The sequence below is a fragment of the Nilaparvata lugens genome, chromosome 3, assembly GCF_014356525.2.
Source record: "Nilaparvata lugens isolate BPH chromosome 3, ASM1435652v1, whole genome shotgun sequence".
Taxonomy (NCBI): domain Eukaryota; kingdom Metazoa; phylum Arthropoda; class Insecta; order Hemiptera; family Delphacidae; genus Nilaparvata; species Nilaparvata lugens.
Window position 1 is genome coordinate 97,345,169 of NC_052506.1, and position 21,853 is coordinate 97,367,021.

Sequence of the window (21,853 nt, forward strand, 5' to 3'; positions counted from 1 at the left end):
GGCTTTCATGTTTGGCATTGACTGAGTTTATATTTAATACCCAAAATTTATTTTTTGGTCAGAGTGAGCTCGTTCGATAGGACTGAAAGTTAAGTCCGGCTGATCCAGTGAAAAAGGCTAGATTTCGGTTCATTTAATAATACAGTTATTCTGTCACAGATCAGGCAGTATAAAAATAATTGTATTGTTAAGGGAGACGGGTTCTGAGCCTATCCATTGGTTCAGTTAATATTTGTTCTTTTAATATACTAAAGTCGCGATTTAAAGCAGTGGATGCCTAAGGGGGAAGCCATTTCAAAAAGGTAGGTGACTACTGAATCATTGTTCTTAAATTTTCATAACCACAAACATTGAATCATCATTAGCTGCAAGCGAGTGTTTTCCCCTTTAATTCATATCAATCATGTTATTATAATAAAATTAATCTTGTTTTGTTCAAATGTATATATGTTAAAGATTCATTAATTGAAGTTCTAGTTATTCTGTTCTTTTTTTGTTATAATAGTTTTCCTCTCACAAAAGTTATCATAGTTCTTTTCCCCTTACATATTTGGTGGAGGCTTCTCCCGCCGTTCCTCAGCCTGCTTACATATTTGGTGAAGGCACATCCTGCTTACAGTGTAGAGAGGGTTCCTTTGTGTGATTTTTTCTTTTTTTGTAATACTATATGTATTATACATTTTTGATAATTCCTATACTCTGATTAGTCTCTGGGAAGCTTCAATAACAAACACATACCAGGCGCACACCGACGCGAATATATTGCGAAGTTTTGTTGCGGTGCGAATTCAATTCGGAGAACTTGCCGTGCGGAAATTTTAATACCATTGCGTTGTATGTGCTGACGCAAACCAATGCGTTGCGAAATATTCGCAACTTTTGCTACACACAGCATTTGCAGCGCTTTTCCGCGATGCGAATTTTGTGGTGAGTTCTGGAACTACACCGTACACTAGTTTTGACTGCTTTGTAAACAGTAACAAACATTGCACGACCACAAGTAGGAAAAATCGTGAACACAAAACAATTGTTGGAGATTATTTATACCTATCCAATATTGTATGATCTAAAGCTGCGTTTACACCAGAGTTAATAACACGAGCTATTAACTTGACTGAATCGTCAAAAATTTCTCTTGACAAAAGTTAATAACTCATGTTTCTAACAGAAAATTCCTTGTTATTAACAAGATCTTGTTATCAATATAATTGACTTACATATGATTTTATTTAACGAGACTATTCATATGATAATTATAACAGCCAGAATAAAAAGCAAAAAATTGTCTTCAAATTTGAATTGAAACATGTGTGTGATCATTAAAATAATGATCTTCATCTGATCTAATGTAAATAAATTATATTGCGTTTACACCAGAGTTTAAAACAAAAGTTTTCAACAAAAGTTAATAACATTTTCTTTTGGCTGCTAGTTTTGTTATCAACAAAAGTTAATAACTTTGTCACGTGTTTTGTCTGCAGCTGTAGTTATTAGGGAACAGCTGTTGTTGTAGGGTAGGGATGCTGGGCGAGCGGGTTGCGGGGAAGATAGTAACCTGTTATTAACAAAAGTTACCGACTCTCGATGGATAACATAAATCTTGTTAATAACAAGGAATTTTCTGTTGAAAACACGAGTTATCAACTTTTTTCAAGAGAATTTTTTTGTCGATTCAGTCAAGTTTGATTAATAATAAAACTTTTTGATTAAACAACTCATGTTATCAACTCCGGTGTAAACGCAACTCAACATGATGTCCTTCCTCAATTGTGGTACAAGAGTATGGTATTCTCAGAATTAAAGTCTATCTTTATTAATGGCATGCACCCACATTTTTTTGGCCTTTCATCTTTTTCAGAGTCTGCCGCCACAGCAAGTAATAATAGGGCTTCTGATGATATCATGATGAACCTCAGTAAATTGAGATGAAGTAGCCTACAGTAGTTCCGTAAATTTTAGATGATAAAAGTGCTGAACTGTTTGGTTAGGACAACTCGAATATTCCCGCGCTCCACATTGCGATTATTTTGCTTCCTAGTGTGCGTACCCCAGCGTTGCGAATATTTCGCAACGAAAACTTCGTTTGGATACCGCAGTCTGAATTCTTGAAAATTCCGCAACGAATTTGTACGCATCGGTGTGCGCATACCTTTAGTCTATTTTTTTACAATGCTGCGGAAAATTTATGGCCCAGTACGACAGGGGTTGGAATGGCGAATCCGTTCCAATTTTTGGAAGGTTCATGCCCTTGACCAATAGCAGTACTCGCCTACTAGTATAGCTTCTGCTGCTCTTGTATTTAGTTCCAGTTTATCAGAGATTGACAATGGTGTAACAACCGAAACCGGTCTTTCTAACATTCAATAAAATCTGTGGTTTTTGACAATTTCTTGGTATTTTTATTCAATCCGTTCCAACAAGGAATTGGAGGACAGACCATGGTTCGATTTATAAAGGCTCAAAGAATCCTGTGGTCAGAATCCCTAAATTGTGATGCGGGAAAGGCTTCACAATACGAAACACAGATGTAGACCCAGGTTGAGGTGCTGAATGATGTTAGGAGTTTGGCAGTGAGGGGATGGAGAGGCATAGTCAACGATAGAGATGCGTGGAGGTTGATAGTTGCGGAGGCCAAGGCTCACCATGGGCTGTAGCGCCATACAAGAATATTTATTCTTCTACAATATAGGAAGGGGTTGATTTTGATTATCTCACCATTAAAAATTACTCACCTTGTAGAAGTGACTATTGTCTTCTTATGACTAATACTGAGATGGAACAATCCTACCATACAAATCAGCTCCAATAGTAAAGGTAAAATTCAAACTATACTGCCTATAATAAAATATTTAAATTATGTCTAAAATAAATGTCGTTGGTAACGATTTTACTTCGCTATTTTCAAAGATTCATACATTTTACAATAATTGTTGATGTTCTCTAGTAATTCATGTTCAAAGTACATGTAAATTATTGTCATGTGATAAATCAGCCATTAATTTACTAGCATCTTGATGATATTTAAGCGATTTAAAAAAGTAGTATTATCAATTGATCTTTTTTGCAGCTAGTTATTCTTCATCAAATTGTAGGTAAATAACAGTATATTTCTATCTTCTGATGAATTCTAGGCTGTTTGTGTGATTACAATATTCATTTAGATATTTTTTACTGTCTAATAGATTGTATAACAAAATTAATAATATAGTTTATGTTAGATACTAATTGCTAATAGAAAATTCAACCATAGAGAAAAGATAGCATAAGAAGATTTCACATGGTATAAATGGTTAATGTTCCAAATTTCAAGCCGGATTACTGACGACAACTGTCTTATTATTACTGTTTTGGGCGGGTGAGAGTATAAGAACGACACAGTATGAGAGACTACCAGCGTCACCATTGCTTCACGAAATCTGGTGTGGCGCACTCACACAACTTTCCTTGCCGTTATGAAAATTGATCACCAGACGCTAGTGTTCCCGCGCATCTCAAGTCTACTACTATTCAAAGATCTGAGCCAGCTGGTGACAGGACAATAACGCTGGAAACACACGAGGTCTGCTATCTCTTCATAGTGAATGATTAAATAGAATCAACAGTTGTCAACAGTTAGCAATTGAAATAATCACATTTTCTCGAATTTCGAGCTTATTTTCAATTTTAGGTGAAAATGTTATTGAACATTAATTGTAGAGATTCTCATGCTCAATCTTTTCCACTCGAAATTGTTGTTTAAATTGTATCTGAAGCCTGATAATTGGGAATCTAAAATCAAACTTTGCATAGATGGGGCGGAGCTCCTGAAATTTTTACAGATATAGGACTTGTGGCAGTTGATAGAGCTTATCAATAACTATTTTAGGTATGAATTTGATCAAAATCGTTGGAGCCGTTTTCGAGAAAATCGCGAAAAACCCTGTTTTTGACAACATTTTCTCCATTTTAGCCGCCATCTTGAATCGCATTGGATCGAAATTGTTCGTGTCGGATACTTATAGTGTAAGGACCTTAAGTTCCAAATTTCAAGTCATTCCGTTAATTGGGAGATGAGATATCGTGTACACAGACGCACATACACACACACACACACACACACACACACACACACACACACACACACACACCACACACACACACACACACCACACACACACACACACACACACACACACACACATACAGACCAATACCCAAAAACCACTTTTTTGGACTCAGGGGACCTTGAAACGTATAAAAATTTAGAAATTGGGGTACCTTAATTTTTTCGGAAAGCAATACTTTCCTTACCTATGGTAATAGGGCAAGGAAAGTAAAAACAGAAAAGGCAAATTTCCCAGATTTGGTTGATATTCGGGCTATGGATAGAGGTTGACCTAACAAGTGCCATGCTATAATCTGTTATTCACTGAAACATAAAATGTTTCCTCCACTCTCAGATCAGAAAAATCACTCATCCGCAAATGCTTATAACTCAAGAATAGGAGTGAATTTTGCCAATGTGATGACATATTATTGTTCCTCTGTTCAAGTACTATCATTCCTGAGAGTTTGAGCGATTTTAATTTTTGACCATTTTCGCAAAAATCTATGATGGATTTGCATTTTTGCAAAAATTCATGGATATTATGAAAAGAACTATCTGCTTGAAAAAAGTCATTAGAAAAACTATCATTGAAAATTGTAACATAAACGCCCGATACCATGGAAAATTTATGGGTTATTTTTTTATGCTACCTTCCCTCTATGATTCAAGACATAAATAAATTCAAATCGATGTAGTCTTTTCAGTCATAGAACTAGAAGCAATTTTGAGCTATTAAAACACAAAAATCTTCACATTTTACTATTAGGGCCAGGTGTGTACCTATAGATTTGGAGTGGTCATAATATTTTATTCTTATTTAAAAGACAATATTATTGCACTGTCTAATGCAAGCAATAATAGATTATTCTTCTCTCCTTATCAAGACACGATAATCCCCCAATAATTGATAGATTCAGAACGAATTATTAGTGTTTTTTACATAAACAGCAATCGCAGCGGTTCAATGTGTAAGATTCACGTTCAAACTGTCATCAATCCTCATATAATAATATCAATGCGTCCGACCTAACTAATACTGACAGTCTTCAGAAAATCTAAAACTATAGTGAGGTCCACGTTATAATGGCAGTGGAGAAAGATGGGAGAAAACGTTGCCGATCCTCTGTCCTGTCAATGCCTTCTATAGACGGTAGCTGATACAGGTTTATAGATTTACTATTAACTGTTCATTCTCGTTTAAAATTATCAATTATATTTTATTAAGCAAGAAACTATATTTTTTAATAGTTTTCATAATGAAGATGAAATATTTTGTTCATTAATTTTCAATTCTAAATTGTTGAAAGACGATCTGGCAACAGAGCAAAGCGAGAAAGAGATAGCGCTATCCGCTTTGTTGAATGATAGACAAGGATAGCAATACTATTGCCAATCAAACACTGCCATTATTATGTGGACCCACTATATAGTGTTTTCCTCGTGTTAATATTTAATACTCAATAAAAATGAAGGCAAATTCGCAAAATAATAATGTGATACGAGGTTTTTATCTGAAGAGTCACTTGACAAATCGAACACTTATTGCCTACTGAAAGAACACTTGATGTTTTCAGTTTTGTTGTAGAATTCCTATCAATATCTGATGATGTAGCTGAATGAGTGTTCAGTTCACACGTTGGCATTTGAACAACATTGTTAGAATCTTTCTAAATATTGTGTTTTCCCAGTTATGTCATTGTTCAGTATAAAATTGACTAAAGTTTATTGTTGCAATGGAAAGTGCTGAGTTGCAGAACTTGGAATAGAAGCTTCAGTCACCTTATGAAATGTTGGGATTGCTTTTTGTGATATTCCTTATTCCATCCTACTTCACGTGTGAGTAGCATATTTTTTCAGTTTTTCTAATCAAATCAAATTTTATTCTCTTCAGAAACAGTTTACAAGATAATGTAAAAATACATCACATAGCCCATTATTTTCCCATTATTGTTACCATAGGGAAAATAATGACGTTGGTCATTAAATTATGTTGAAAAAATATTATGTTGGTCATTTCTCTCCGATTTCAAGACATTATTTCATAAATTACGACAATATCAATTTCTCAACTACACAAAAAGTTGTTGAATACATATCAATTATGTTGAACTTCTCTATAATATTTTTTATTCATTTATACAATTGGCTAATTGCCGTTAAGTCTGATGAGACCCATAGTGGTACAAAAATAAAATATCACTAATATTTTAAAGTGTTCTAAATTATTTATAAATATTTTTATCAGTTCTTCATAAGAAATAGAAGATGATAGGTATTTAATATTTATTCCAAACACCGGTGCTTTTTGGGTGATTTTTATTGCAACTTGGGCCTAAAATTCAATTAATTTTGAAGATTATTGGATTGTTTTTTCAAATTTATTGACATTTGTTTTTTAATATAATTACAATCTGTTTTTTATTTCATAGTTTTACTATCAAGAATTGAAAATAAGAATATAAGTACTGTACTCTTTTTATTTACCCTTAAGATGCGTTTACACCAAAGTTATTAACAAAATGTTTATTTCTCCGTCCTTAATTTATTAATTCTATTAGGTTAAACAGAGCTTGTCAAACAATTATTTTCATCATGTGTATGATAAGTTATGTTCAATCTAATAGAATCTTAAAAGGACGGAGAAATGAACATTTTGTTAATAACTTAATCCTTATAGATTCTATTAGATTGAACATAACTTATCATACACATGATGAACATATATTATCATACACACATATGTGTTTGTCAAGTTTCGTTCAATCTAATAGAATCTATAAGGATTAAGTTATCAACATTTTGTTAATAACTTTGGTGTAAACGCAGATTAACTAAGAATAGTCCTAACCAAAGAGTTAATATAAATAGTTTCATATAAATGGAAATAACGGATTGTTATGGAGAATTTGTTTTATGTTTCTTACAATGCATTCTTCAGTTACAAAAGAAACTTACTCACTAATAGAGAACAATCTTCTAGCTCTTGAGATGTCGTAGTAAGTACCGAATCTCAAGTAGGGGCCTATGTCATATTATATAATAATAAAGTATTTCATAAGTTGTTAAAGGTCAGTTTGCTATTCATTATTATTGTTATCATTTCCTATAATCACCGAATAATTTTAATTTTACAATAATTTATTTCAATTCATTCAATATGGTTGTACTTCTTTCACTACTTTGAAATTTGATTGACTATGACAATAGTTAATTATGACAAACTATGACAAAATTAACTACCTCACATATGATTTTTTTCAATCACACACAGATGCAGTTGACAATGAGCTTTCTTATGACACTTCCTCGGCATTTATGGAAGATTTCTACCTGGAAAGTATACGTCATCAACTTATGACTGATGAAGATGCATTCCTCAAACGGTGTCTAACTATTTATGACCCAGGAGACAGGGTTCAGTTCATGCTGTATACGCGGTAGGTAAGTTTTCGCTTACTGAAAACAGTTATTATAAATTAGAAAATGAGTTCATCCATGATATAATAGAGAAAAGAATTGGCTTATACGGGATATGAAATTCACAAATTGACGCATATCATCACGGTATTAACATCGACGTGTTATTCTTTCAATTATGAAGAAATACGACTACATCTCTAACCATACAATCAAATTATTCTACATTGTTTAATTATGTACGGTATTTCAATTATAATTATATTATATTCTGATTATAAATTGAAAAAAACTGAAACTTGTCTCACCCAAATATTTTTGAAACCTTCAACAGAATATTTGTTTATGCCGTTGTGCCAAACTATTTATTTTCCATGGTTCACTAATTAATGATCTTATATTTTTCAATAAGTTTTGTCATTTGTATGCTGAATGAAAAAGACTAAGAAATTGTCAATTGTCTTTTTCATTTAATATGAATAATTACCACAATATCAACTTCTCAACTACACAAAAAGTCATTTGTATGCTTTGCTATTGCAGAGAGTCGGTCACTGTTTTCGAAGAGTTATTCCCAAATATTTTTTAAAACCTACAGAATAGTTCTTTGTACACTGTTTATTTTCCATGATTCATCAATTAATATTCCTATATTTTTTATAAGTTTTGTTAATTTATATGCTTTGCTATTTGCAGAGAGTCGGTCACTGTTTTCGAAGAGCTATTCCCAAATATTTTTGAAAACCTTTTACAGAATAGTTCTTTGTACACTGTTTATTTTCCATGGTTTATAATTAATGATCTTATATTTTTTATAAGTTTTGTTAATCAGTATGCTTTGTTATTTGCAGAGAGTCGGTCACTGTTTTCGAAGAGCTATTCCTAGGGAACCTGACGAGCATAGAAGATTCCAAGTTCAACAAATCCAAGGAAACAAAAATAGTCGTTCATGGTTGGCTGAGCAAGGGATACATGAGGTTCAGTAGAGACATACGGATAGGTAAGATATTCTAGCTGGCAGCATCCATTTCACAGTAGAACCTCGATAACTCGAACCTCTATAATTCGTAGTGGAAGCGCGGTCCCTTGAAAAACTCTATAGTTCGTATTAAAGCAATATATTTCGGTCCCGTCGATAATTCGCAGTAAAATCGAGCGCTGGCTTATCGTCAACCTCTATATAATTCATAGTTTTGTAGAGAACTCTCTATAATTCGTATATCCTGGGATTCCCACCCGATTCCTCACCCACACTGTTGCCAAATCGTTTGTTGACTATAAAATATATCACACTGTTGCCAAATTGTTTTTCAACTATGAAGAAATATAATGAAATACCTACGAGAATATTTCATCTTAATTATGAAAATGAACTATTAAATCATGAGAAAATATTATTTGAGATATCTTTGTTAATTTCTAACAAGAATCAGCAATTAATATCACATCAGGTATACCGGAATAAATTGAATCACAGTGATTTAATACAAGGGTGAATGATAATGTTATGTATTTAGGCCTATTGTTCACCACAAGCCAATTTCAGAGTTTTTATTGAGAGTCTTGAGAATCTTCTTGTTCATTTCAATCTTAGAAAGAATCGGCAACCATGAAGTCCTATCTTCACCACCGGCTTCATAATGTGAATCTCAATATAGTTGAAATAATTTAATTCGGATTTTCGTTATATAGTCTAGTTATCAGGTATCCTCATAGAGAAAAGATAGCATAAGATTAAGATATCCATATGATATAGGGCGGTTATGTTGCAAATTTCTCTGTTAACTGAAGCCGATTGTTCTAGTAGATATTTTTCGTGAAGCTTTGTGATATGCTGGTGGTCTTTCAAAAGCCAGTTACATACACATCGATTTTTGAAAGTAGCCGTCCTTATGAATTCTATTAGATTAAACAGATGATGCGTATGTCAAGTTTCGCTTAATCTTGTAGAATTCATAAGGAAGGCAGGAAATTGAACGTCCAAAAATCGACGTGTCGTCCGTAACTGGCTTTACTGAGCCGTTCTTACATTCTCACCCGGCCAAAACAGTAATTATAGACAGTAATTGGCATAAGTTAATAGAAAATCGGCTAGAAATTTGGAGCAGAAACGACCTATAAAATGGGATGTATCCTTATTTATTTATAACTTTGTTGAAGTTCTGACATTGTGTTACTAGTAAATATTTGAGAAAACACTTACTTTTTTTGGGCTGATGAAACTCCTCTTCAGGAGTGAAATGCATTCCTCAATACTCCAAAAAAAGTAAGTGTTTTCTCAAATATTTACTAGTAACACAGTGTCAGAACTTCAACAAAGTTATTATATAGTGTTTCGTCATGGAAAGCAACTTCAACTTATTTATTTATTGGATAGAGCAAACAATAGTCGGAAAAGAAACAACAGGCTTCTGCCCAAAACTTCATCAATTTCCTAATTTTGTCTCAAATTGTACAAATATTATGTAGGTTATGTCCATTTCAATTTCTACACAGAATCATCAATCTGAAACTACCGTATGAATTAGAATAAAACATGTTTATGCCATCTTTATGGTATACTGGAAAAAATGAATAAAATAGTAGTCTATAGTTCGCACCTAGAGCACAAAATGAGATTTTTCCGGCTCGAAATCGATTTTCAAGTCCGAGGCCATAGGCCGAGGACTAGAAAAGATTGAGAGCTGGAAAAACATTTTTGCCCGTGGTGCGAACGCTATTTTTCGCCACACACAAAAATAAACAATACATATATGAGAATAGTTGTTTACTAAGCACTTCCGAAAGCAGAAGTGGAAGGTGATAGCTCTAGCAAATCTGAGGTAATCTGAATATCAGGAAATTGTCCAAGTATTTTTATTTTTATTCTGATTTGTCTAAATAACCTAAAAAATGATGTTCAATTATGTGGGAGGTTGAGTTTATACGTTTTTATTCTTTCAAATGACAATAAGATGATATTATTATAAATGTTTTAATTATTGAATAATGAACACAAATAATGAAAAGTTTTTTGATCAGCTGTTTTTTGATCACCTTTCTTAGTTCCATGTTAGCGGCTGGAAAGGGTTCTCTTTCCGGCCTAGGCCGGAAAGATGCATGTTCTGACGTCAGACGAGAGTCGTCTGCAAACAATGTCTTTCAGATCTACGTAGGGACTGGAAAACATCTGCTTTCTGTGCAGTGTGGCGAAAATGTAATATAATTTGAATTTAATCTATTCAAAACTGTAAATATTTGTTTGAATTTTCTAGCATATCTCCAGGCCCAGGACTGCAACGTGATAAGCGTGGACTGGCCGAGTATGACCCTGTACACGATTGCTAGGCTGAGTGTTGGCAGTGTGGCCGAAAAACTGTCGCAGTTTCTGAAATTCGTCATCAACGAAGTGGGAGTAGACCCGCAGACCATCCACCTGCTGGGGCACAGTCTGGGAGCCCATATTTGCGGCATAGCGGGCAGTAGTCTGCACAATATTACTCTCCCAAGAATAACAGGTTTGTGATTTTGTGCTTGAATTTATCAAATAAGTGAAATATTTCTCGATTTTTGGTTTTCTGTGGTTCATTCATTCTATTTATTTCTTACAGACGAACCTCTGCTCTGCAAGGGTCCAATTGAAAAACTTGACAAACTGAGAACTTTACCTACTGAAATATTGAAGAATATAAAATAGGCCTATAAACCATCCTCAGTAAATCAATAATTAATATGCAAAATTTCAAGTTAATCAGTTGAGTAGTTCAGACATGATGATGCGTCATCATGAATTTCCTATCCCTACGGCTTTAAAACTGTTCTTTTCCCTATTAGATAACTAGCAGATAACCCGTGCTCCGCAAAGGTCTAATAAAAAATTGATAAACCAAAGACTTCACCTCCTGAAACCTTGTAGAATTGAAAATAGGCATATAACCATCCTCGGGAAATTAAGAATTTATATGCAAAATTCCAAGTTAATCAGTCCAGTAGTTCAGACGTGATGATGCGTCATCCCTGAATTTCCTATCCCGTACTTTGTATAAGAATAGAATATAATTTTATTAGTCTTTCAATATTTACAAAAAATACATCGACTTCGTAAAATTACAATCTTTTAAAATCATTATAATTCATGAGTCAGACTTGATAAGCACAATCATAAAATTAACAAGACATAAAACTTAATCAGTCCAGTTTCAGACGTGATGATGTGTCATTCTTGAATTTCCTACCTCGTATGTGTATAAGCCAATCCTTTCATTTATTATATTATAGATGTCTACCTTAAAAATACAAAATTTTAAAATAATAATTCTTGAACCGAAAATTGAGTGGTGAAGCAGTGATATGTAATTTCATAACCTTTGGAAAACATCAAATTTTTATTAAAATTTTGGAGAGAAATGGTACAGGCTCAGCCTAGTTTTTGCACCATGGTAATAATTCATATTATTAATATAGCCTTGTGTTTTGTACAATAAATGGAATAAATAAAAATATAAATTAACAGGTAACTCTTGAATATATATGGATGTGAAACTCTAAAGCTGGGTTTACAAGTTATTAACAAAATGTTAATAACTTAATCCTTATAGATTCGATTAGATTGAACGGAAATTGACAAACATATATGTTCATTATGCGTATGATAAGTTATGTTCAATCTAATAGAATCTATAAGGATTAAGTTATTAACATTTTCTTAATAACTTTGGTGTAAACGCATCTCATAATTATCTGCCTGTTTTTATTAAGACTTTGAGCAAGACATCTTTAATTAAAGTGAAGAAAATTTTGATAAACGAAACACCATAATAAAGTAACTGACTATTTCTCTATAAATTGGAAAAAAATTATACATAAACAGTATCAAAATTAATGTATGTACTGTATTATTTCTATATTATTATTTATTACCTTGATTTTATTATGTGTAATGGGGTATTTAAATTTGGAATTGGTGGGGTTATATTATGTATGGTATTGTGATGGTATTATAAGGTTGTGAGAACAACCCTAGGGGAATCGCTTGGCTTGCGAGAGGTTAAATTGATCTAACTCTATAACTCATGAGAAAGGAACTATATTTTAAAATAATAAACAAACAGTTATATTTTGGAGAACTAAGTAATCGATTTAATCAAATTGTAACTCAAAATGAAACTGGAAACTTAAATAAAAATAATATTGAGAAAACTTTTTAAACAAACAATAGAATAATTACAGGATTTGCCTTCAATAAAAAAGATGAATAATATATAATAATAAAATTGATAATATTAGCTCACTGAACTCACTGAACCAGGAAAATGGTGTCTCGGAAAAGAAGGGTAGAGCCGGCCCGATTATCTGCAGTAGATAGCTCCAGGTCCCGTCCTCGTAACCGACTGACAGAGCCTCTCATTTTTTCCATAATTTTACTTGTCATGAATTTTCACCGTCGTCAGCAATTTATCTATTCATTGTGAAAATGCATGACAAATAATAAAAATTATGTAGCTCTATTACATCCCCGGGTCCCCCTAAACTTCGACCCGAAGTTATCGAAAAAACGGCATCTCTCTAAGTTAATTTTTACACATTTCAATAATATTTCAAAAATTAAAGTCAAAATTACCGCAAGCTAAAATTATTATTATTATTCACAATATTATTCTAATTGGATATTTATATGTAACATAACTTTCAATGAATACCTTAAATCTATGTGAGTGCCAATTCATAAGCTAAATGCAAGTGATATAAATTACATTATAGTGAACTAATTCATAAAAAATCAAACTTAGCCTAACACATCAATCAACTTCAAATCAACAATTCAATACATTCATATCTGAATAAGAATTGAATGGAAAAAATTTCAATTATATTGATGAATAAAATTAAACCTACAAAATCTACGAAAGTAATAAAATTGAATCATAATGCAAAAATTAAACATCAAGTCCGAATAGTATTCGAGTAAGCAAAATAATATTGTGGACCTTGAAAATAAGAATAATAATAATAATTGAAATAGTTTATCTTCTAATCTGGGAAAATATTTGAATCGATAGCATAAAAGAGTAAATGGATACAATAATAGTGAATAAGTAATTATTATTTGCATAGTTTCCTATATCCTAACCCATTATTTTAATGATTTCATTACATACTACTTTACTAAAACACAATATATTCTTAAAGCTCCTGTGGGTAGTCCACAATTGGAGTACGTTTCGGGACTCTCAGTTGATTGCTTTCTTCTTAATATAATTTTGAAGACATAAATACAAGAATATAACAGTTATCAGTGTTTGCCAGACAATAATAATATAAATGATAATATTAGCTCACTGAACTCACTGAACCAGGAAAATGGTGTCTCGGAAAAGAAGGGTAGAGCCGGGCCCGATTATCTGCAGTAGATAGCTCCAGGTCCCGTCCTCGTAACCGACTGACAGAGCCTCTCATTTTTTCCATAATTTTACTTGTCATGAATTTTCACCGTCGTCAGCAATTTATCTATTCATTGTGAAAATGCATGACAAATAATAAAAATTATGTAGGCTAGCTCTATTACATATGATTTAAGTCAAATCTAGACGTTTTGTATTGTGACTTTGAAATCTTGCACCATGTATTGTTGAAAATGTCGTTGTCAATAAAGCAATTTCTATCTTCTATTTCTACTATCCATATAAATTCTTTTTTTTATTTATTCATAAGGCTTTTATCGCCAGAGAGATCCTTTTGGATGTATCACCTTGCCTTATTACCCAATGTCATTTCCTAAAAGCTAGGCTTATTGTGTTTGTAATTGTCATTATTATGTTTTTGACAATAAAAGATTTATTGATTGATTGATATTTACACTCAACTCTATCAATCAACTCTATCAATCAACTCTATCTACAGAAAGCTGTATTTGTTAGAGGTGGCATCTACAGACATATAGAATATTATTGTTGATTTGTTATTATTTGTATAGGTATTATTATTGTTAGTGTGTTTAAAAACGTTACCATACTTTCATGTATGGTACAACGTTCAACGTATAACGTTCATGTATTGATGAATGAAGAATGTTATAAATTGTAAATGTACCTGACCTTGTTATACAATTTGTTTTGTAATGACAATAAACAATTTTGATTTTGATTTTGATTTTCTCAGTCATCAAGTTTTCTTTATGTAAAGTTTTCCATACATCAAGTTTTCAGTTTTTATAGTTTTCAGTTGATAATGTACTTATTGTATAAATTAATGAATAAATAAAGAATAATGTTGTTTATTTGTGATTAAAATGATGTTTATTTGGCAATGTAGGTTTGGATCCAGCCAGTCCTTTGTTCAGCAGTAAGCCGCAGTATCGGATAGATGCCTCGGACGCCGATTTGTGGACATAATCCACAGCAACGGCCATTGGCTCGGTTACTATCCGCCCATTGGACATGTCGACTTCTATCCCAACGGCGGAGCTTTTGTGCAGCCGGGCTGTGGCTACGAACTAGGTAATTTACATTGATTCTTATGCGAGTCTTCACACATGAACACAAAACGATTACCGTTAGCTCTTATGGCAGTGTTCACACATCAACACAAAACGATTACCATAGGAATGTCTTAAGAGTAGAGTAGAGTAGAGTATCTGAGAGTAAAGTGGAGTATCTGAAAGAGTGACAAAGGGTACAGCCGCGTTTACATTAGTCAAGTTTACTTGAATTCAGTCCAGTAGTTCAGAAGTGATGATGCGTCAATCGTGAATTTGCTATCTCGTAGCCTACGTGTATAAGCATAGCCACCTCTAGTACAAGGCCCTGGCCTACGGTATTGCAACGTCGCAGTGTAGGCCTAGAATATAATGCATGATTGGTGAAAAAGATCAGCTGGTATTTTTTTAAATCTTTTCACCAATCATGTATTAGATTCTAGGCCTACACTGCGACGTTGCAATATCGTAGGCCAGGGCCTTGTATTGGAGGTGGCTATGGTATAAACCAATTATTCTTTCCTTTATAATAATAATTATAGACTAGCAGCTAACCCGTGCTCCGCAAGGGTCCAATTGAAAACCTGACAAACTAAAAACTTGACCTACTGAAATCTTGAAGAATTTAAAATAGGCCTATAACCATCCTCGGTTAATTAAGAATCTATATGCATAATTTCAAGTTAATAAGTTGAGTAGTTGAGACGAGATGATGTGTCGAACATAATTTACCTATCCAGTATTCGTTTAAGCCAATTCTTTCCTTTATTATATTTTAGGTTATCAGGTTGCAATCTATTGGAATTGTATGCAATTTTCAGGTTGTAATCCATTGGAATTGCGACCTCTAAGCTAAGCCAATTAATTGCTTCTCACTTTACTACCTAGTAGTTCTGTGAGCAGTACACCTCGCGCAGTTATGAATCACAGCCTACTCTTATACTGTCCATCAGAGTAAATCCTGTCTGTATGTCGTGTCGGCGAGATATCGGTGTGAAAACGGCTAATGGCTGTTGGGGTTGGTGTATCAAAAATGCAAACATCAAAAGCTTATCTCCTTCAAGACATACTGGCAACAGGTCAGCCCGAGTTCAAAGCAGAGAAAGGTCGAGAGACAATAGGCTACTATGTTATTTTAGTTATTAATTGCATGCGTTATAGCTTGCAATCAATAGTTCATTTAATACTGCATAAAAATTGCATTCAATGAGGCATGCAATTAGTAGTCCACACAGCAGCTGATATTTTACCAAGTTACATTGAGATATTGAATTGCATGCGTCATGGCATGCAATTTATAATCCACTCGACAGCTGATTTATGATAAATAATTATTCTATAGTCTGATTTTTACGGTAATATTGGCGTTAGGAGGAGACCTTTTCTTTTTGCATTATCCTTAAAATGCAAAATTTCAAAAAACCCCATATATACGTCGACGCGAAATTCAAAAAGGAACATACATGTTAAATTTCATGAAAATCTATTGCTGCTTAATCATGAAATTCTATAGTCTGATTTTTACTCTAATATTGACGAAGGAGGCTCCTTCCCCTAATATTTGCGTATGGCATATTTCGGTTTATTCCACAGTCTTCTGTCTTATGGTATCCTTCACTGGGCTGGAAGTAGTCATGCTTCTGATGTTCCTTTTCTCCAGATAAAAGTTGTGAGGATAATGTGGGGGCCACATTCAGGGAACATTGTAAACCGTTATTTGTTTTTCTTGGTATACTAGTAGTTCTGTGAACAGTAGACCTCACGCAGTTTTCTAATCCTCAAGTAACTGATGTCACCTGTTTGAAATGTTAACTAACTCAGTCCACGTTTGAATTTGTATTCCATATGATATAATTCATCCAGTTCCGTGATAATCTTCCACCTGATGAAAATTAATTTCACACAATAAAAAATATTATTATAATATTATTATAATATTATAATTTCTTCAGCATTATTTAGTTCATTTGATTATTTTTAATAACCTATTAGATTAGCTTTTTCAAATGTGAAAAATCGAAAAACCTTAAAGATGCATACCTCTTTAAGGTCTTAGATTGAAACTATAGACCTTATAGAAATAGACACGGCTTCTCCAGACATCTGTGTAATCCACTTGTCAGCTGATTGATTATGAATAATTTTAGTAGTTCTGTGAACAGTAGACCTCACGCAGTATTCTCATCCACAAGTACCTGATTGAAACTATAGACCTTCTGGAAATAGAGCAATTAATAGACTGGCTTCTCCACACATCTGTGTAATCACTTGTCAGCTGGTTTATGATGAATAATTCTATAGTCTGATTTTCACTTTAATATTGTCGAAGGAGGCTCCTTTTCCTTTTATATTATCCTTGAAATTCAAAATTTCCAAAAACCATGTATATACGTCGACGCGCAATTTAAAAAGGAACAAACCTGTCAAATTTCATGAAAATCTATTGCTGCGTTTCGCCGTAAATACGCAACATATAAACATTTAAACATAAAGAGAAATGCAAAAACGTCGATTTGAATCTTAGACCTCACTTCGTTCGGTCAATTATTCAATGAATCATTTTAACCATAGTATTAATTGAAGAGACTTGAGATCTTGTCAATATTCCACTTTATTTCAATAAAAATTATTATTTCACAGGAGCATGCTCTCTCAACTCTCTTCAATTATGGAAAAGTTCCACAACATCAATATTCAAACAAACACAAACTTTATTAATTGAATATTTTTCATCAATGTCGGTATTTTTCAGGCTACTGTTCACACTGCAGATCATACAGGTTCTACATTGAAACAATAATCAACCATGGGCCTGGCTTCCTTGCAGCCAAATGTGATGACTACGAACATTTCAAAGATGGAAAATGCTGTTCGGATGTCACCCAAATGGGAGAAAACGTTGATCGCAAGTGAGTTTTGTGAAATACCTTTGTATCTTCTAAATATGCCATAATAATTGGGGGGTCCGGTCTCACAAGATGTCAAATATATAAAGTTAAAATAAATGACTTCATAATGGCATCATGTAGCCGAAACATGTTGCGAGTAAACAATTTTAAAAAATGTTACTTTTGGATTTCTATTTTTATTTATATTGAAGAGTAGCCCTAACAAAAAAAAGACAAAGTTTAAATATAATTATTTTCCTCCACCTACTGTCTAAAGTACTTGCTTTACTCCCTGAAACATAATACTAAAGTGTCACTTTTTCGCTCTCGGTAGTAAAAAACAGAAAAACTCCCTAGGGAGGAAAAGTGACTCCATTTAAAATAACATGGAAGCATCTCTATTTCAAAAACTCACATTGTAAAAAGGTCTAAGCTCAGATGAGAAAGCGTAATAGAGGTGTATGTCATTGAGTCAACTGAATTCAATACCACAACAAGAAATTGATCAACTCATGAAATATAGGTTTGTATGATATTATATTCTTAATATTAGTAGACGATAAAAATTTATAGAATTTTTAAAATATTTTATTGTATTCAAAATACCAGCAAACAAATATTTTTGATCTGCAATTCAAATCTGAAACGCGTTATCTGGAGTCAGCCGTTTTTGGTAGCCGCTCAGCTGATATAATTGTTACAACTTTAGCCGATAGATAGCGCAATCGGCAGTGCCAATCAGCCGACCGGTTTTTAGGTTTTAGATTCTAGGTTATGTTGTTAGGAAACATTGTCACCAATACGTAAGTTATTAAAATGATTTTATTGCAGTTTCTATAAAAAAATGTAGATGGAGGAAAAATGTTGTGTACATCACAAGCGAAAAATACTTTTTCTCCCTCAGGAAAATTGTTGCCCTCGGCTTTGCCTCGGGCTTCAAACTTTTTCCCACAGGGAGAAAAAGTCGTACTTTTCACTCTAGATATACAAATAACTATTGCAATTAATTTGACAAGAAAATAACTATTATACACATAATTTGACAAGACAATAGTGAGTAGCAAGTAGGTTCTTAGTATAGATTTAACAGGTAATTCAGGTTTCATTTCTCTCTCATTTTATATCAGTTGCATAATATCTCAAGTTTCATTTTAGCTATTCATCATCTCTCTATTGATCCATTCATGAAATCATCACAATTAGAAACGTTTGTACTGTATTATCATTCATTCCCTCATCATCACCTGGGCTTAAAATACTTGTGGAGAGTTGCCTTTGTAGATTAATAAATAAATTATCATATTAAATAAAAATACTCATAAATTGTAATTAACCACAGATTTTATCAAAAGTAGAAAGACCGGTTTCGGTTGTAACACCATTGTCAATCTCTGATGAAAAGAAATTGAGAGAGATGTTCAGAGAGTGATCACAGAGTGTGATCTCTGATAAACTTCAGAGAGAGTTTATCAGAAATTGACAATGGTGTAACAACCAAAACCGGGTTTTCTACTTTTAATAAAATCTGTGGTTTTCGACAATTTATTAGTATTTTTATTTAATATGAATAATTACCACAATATCAACTTTTCAAATACACAGAAAGTAACAATAAATTAGCATGTGGTAAAGCTTTAGCATGTAATTTTAACTGTGATCTTTCCATTGAATAATAATTATATAATGTTTTTAATGCGTTCAATCCAAACAAAGCTGACCGTTTGAGAGTAATAACTAGGCCTATATATGTAGGTCGGTGTCTCAATATTTCTCAAGCTCAACAAACATGATTATCACAATATAAGAAATATAGTATAGAATTGTGGGATAAATTATGGGATAAATATTATATAAGAAAATATCCCATTGTGCAAGGCGTCCATATTCCAAATTTGAAGCCGAATTCTTGTTAACTCGAGTCGACTACTGTCTATTATTACTGTTTTGGCCGGGTGTGAGTATAAGGGCGGCACAGTATGAGAATTTACCAGCGTTACATAGCTTCACTAAAAAGAACTACGTGGACTATCGGCTTCAGTTAACATTGAAAATTGAAACATAAACGACCTATAACATGGGATATCTTCTTATGCTTTTTTTTCTCTATGTTATCACTCAGAATAAAAAAAAACATTATACCTTGAAAGAGGGTGTGGCAATAAAACATACCTACTTTTTAAAATAAGGTTACAAAAACGTCTGGAAGATACAAACAATAAAATGATTTTCCTCCACCTACTGTCAAAAGTACTCACTTTACTCCCTGAAACATGATACTAAAGTGTCACTTTTTCGCTCTCGGTAGTAAAAAAACAGAAAAACTCCCTAGGGGGTAAAAGTGACTCCATTTAAATAGCATGGGAAGCATCTCTATTTTAAAAACGTACATTTGGAATAGGTCAGAAGGTCTAAGCTCAGATGAGGAAGAATATAGAGTAGTCATTAAACCAACTAAATTCAATACCTCAACTGGACATTTGATCGATATATAAAATTTATGTTTGTATGCTGAAATTATTATTACAAACTTCATATCACTATACTAGAAAAAATGTATTTTTTTCTTTTAATCCATGTTATTTAAAATACCAGCCAACGAATATTACTTATTAACTAATCAAATTTGAAACGGGAACTTCATCATAGTTGTAGTTGTGGCTGTCATTGTTGTTACTACTTTAGCTGACAGTTAGTGCTGTCGGAGGAGAACTGTGATTACAAGCCAGCTGTTTCTGTTTACTTTTTAGATTATGTTGTAACACATTGTTTGGTCACATACGGTTTTAAAAATTATTTTATTTGCAGTTTTTATAAAAATGTAGGTGGAGGAAAAATGTTGTGTATGAAAAATGTTTTTTCTCCCTCAGGAAAATTGTTGCCCTCGGCTTCGCCTCGGGCTTCAAACTTTTCCCTCAGGGAGAAAAAACAGCACTTTTCACTCTAGATATACAAATAACTATTACTAAACCATTTATAATTTCTTGATGTGGCGTCAAATGATTTAATACCGTGACATGTTCAGGCTTGGCCTGAGACTGATATTTAATTTTTTGAAGACTGGGGTCTAAAACCTGATTTTTATTTCCTAAAAAAATAAGGCTGATGTTGGCATCAAAACCCTAAGATTAAATCAATTGAATGAAAATGCCGTGACAAGGATAGCCATGTAATAGAGCCATAGCCATTGTGATATAGTATTAATTATAAAATTATTGAAATTAATGAAATAATCACGTTTGCAGGGCCAGAGGAATGTATTTTCTATTCACCAAGGATGAGATTCCTTACGGATTGGGCAATCAGAGCATACCAGCACAATGTTGGAACCAGTCACACACAATTTTATGATCACTAGTCTTATAATATTGTGCTTATATCCTTAAATTACCATCTAAGATTTATGTTTTTGTTGTAATATTGTGCTTATCAATAAATTATCATCTAAGATTGTATGCTTTTTTCTAATAGTACCATAGACTTATTATTCTTCATGTATTTTTCATTCTTTATCCTATACTATTAAACGAGCAATTTATGTTTAGATATATAATATCGGGGACCGAGCTTCGCTCTGGAGTACAAAAGCATAAAAAATGTATTAAGAAAGAAGAAATTATAATAACAATCATACAGAAATGTTCTATCTAATCACAGTAAATTGAGATTATAATTCCCAAAGGGAAGGCAAAAGTTTCCCTCACAAAGGCCCAGTTGCACAAAAGCCGGTTAGATTTGAATCCTGATTAACTTCACGTGAACCAGATCAGAGAAGACAATTCCAAAAAGATGGATCTACTGGAATTAATCAGGATTGAAAATAACCCGGCTTTTTTGCAACCGGCACTAAGTACCTGATTGAATGATTACAAAAGTTCAACAGCTGAATCATAATTTTGACACAGTCCACCACACATGAACATTCCATTCACTCACTTCCATCACCAACAGACGACGAAATAATTATTATCAGCTGTTTTTCCAAGGATGATTAATAATTATCCTTTTAAT

General features: G+C 33.0%; 1 protein-coding gene across 2 annotated transcripts; it reads left to right on the plus strand.

The window, feature by feature from the left end:
• The first annotated feature begins 5,566 nt into the window (after window positions 1-5,566).
• Window positions 5,567-21,295, plus strand: LOC111053046 (inactive pancreatic lipase-related protein 1-like). 2 transcript variants are annotated; one of them, XM_039425223.1, is made up of 7 exons: window positions 5,567-5,923; window positions 7,359-7,528; window positions 8,356-8,504; window positions 10,759-11,001; window positions 14,795-14,979; window positions 17,710-17,866; window positions 21,088-21,295. In XM_039425223.1, the coding sequence occupies exons 2-5, from the start codon at window positions 7,485-7,487 to the stop codon at window positions 14,872-14,874; spliced, it is 516 nt and encodes a 171-aa protein (XP_039281157.1). In that variant the 5' UTR covers window positions 5,567-5,923; window positions 7,359-7,484; the 3' UTR covers window positions 14,875-14,979; window positions 17,710-17,866; window positions 21,088-21,295. The 2 variants fall into 2 exon arrangements, with proteins under 2 accessions (XP_039281157.1, XP_039281156.1); XM_039425222.1 differs by having other exon boundaries at window positions 5,584-5,923; window positions 7,359-7,524.
• Window positions 21,296-21,853: the final 558 nt, after the last annotated feature.

Coding starts and splice junctions, on each gene's coding strand:
- LOC111053046 (XM_039425222.1), top strand. CDS start 5,875: ATGTTGGGATTGCTTTTTGTGATATTCCTTATTCCATCCTACTTCACG. Junction 5,924..7,358: donor TATTCCATCCTACTTCACGT/GTGAGTAGCATA, acceptor AATCACACACAG/ATGCAGTTGACAATGAGCTT. Junction 7,525..8,355: donor CAGTTCATGCTGTATACGCG/GTAGGTAAGTTT, acceptor TGTTATTTGCAG/AGAGTCGGTCACTGTTTTCG.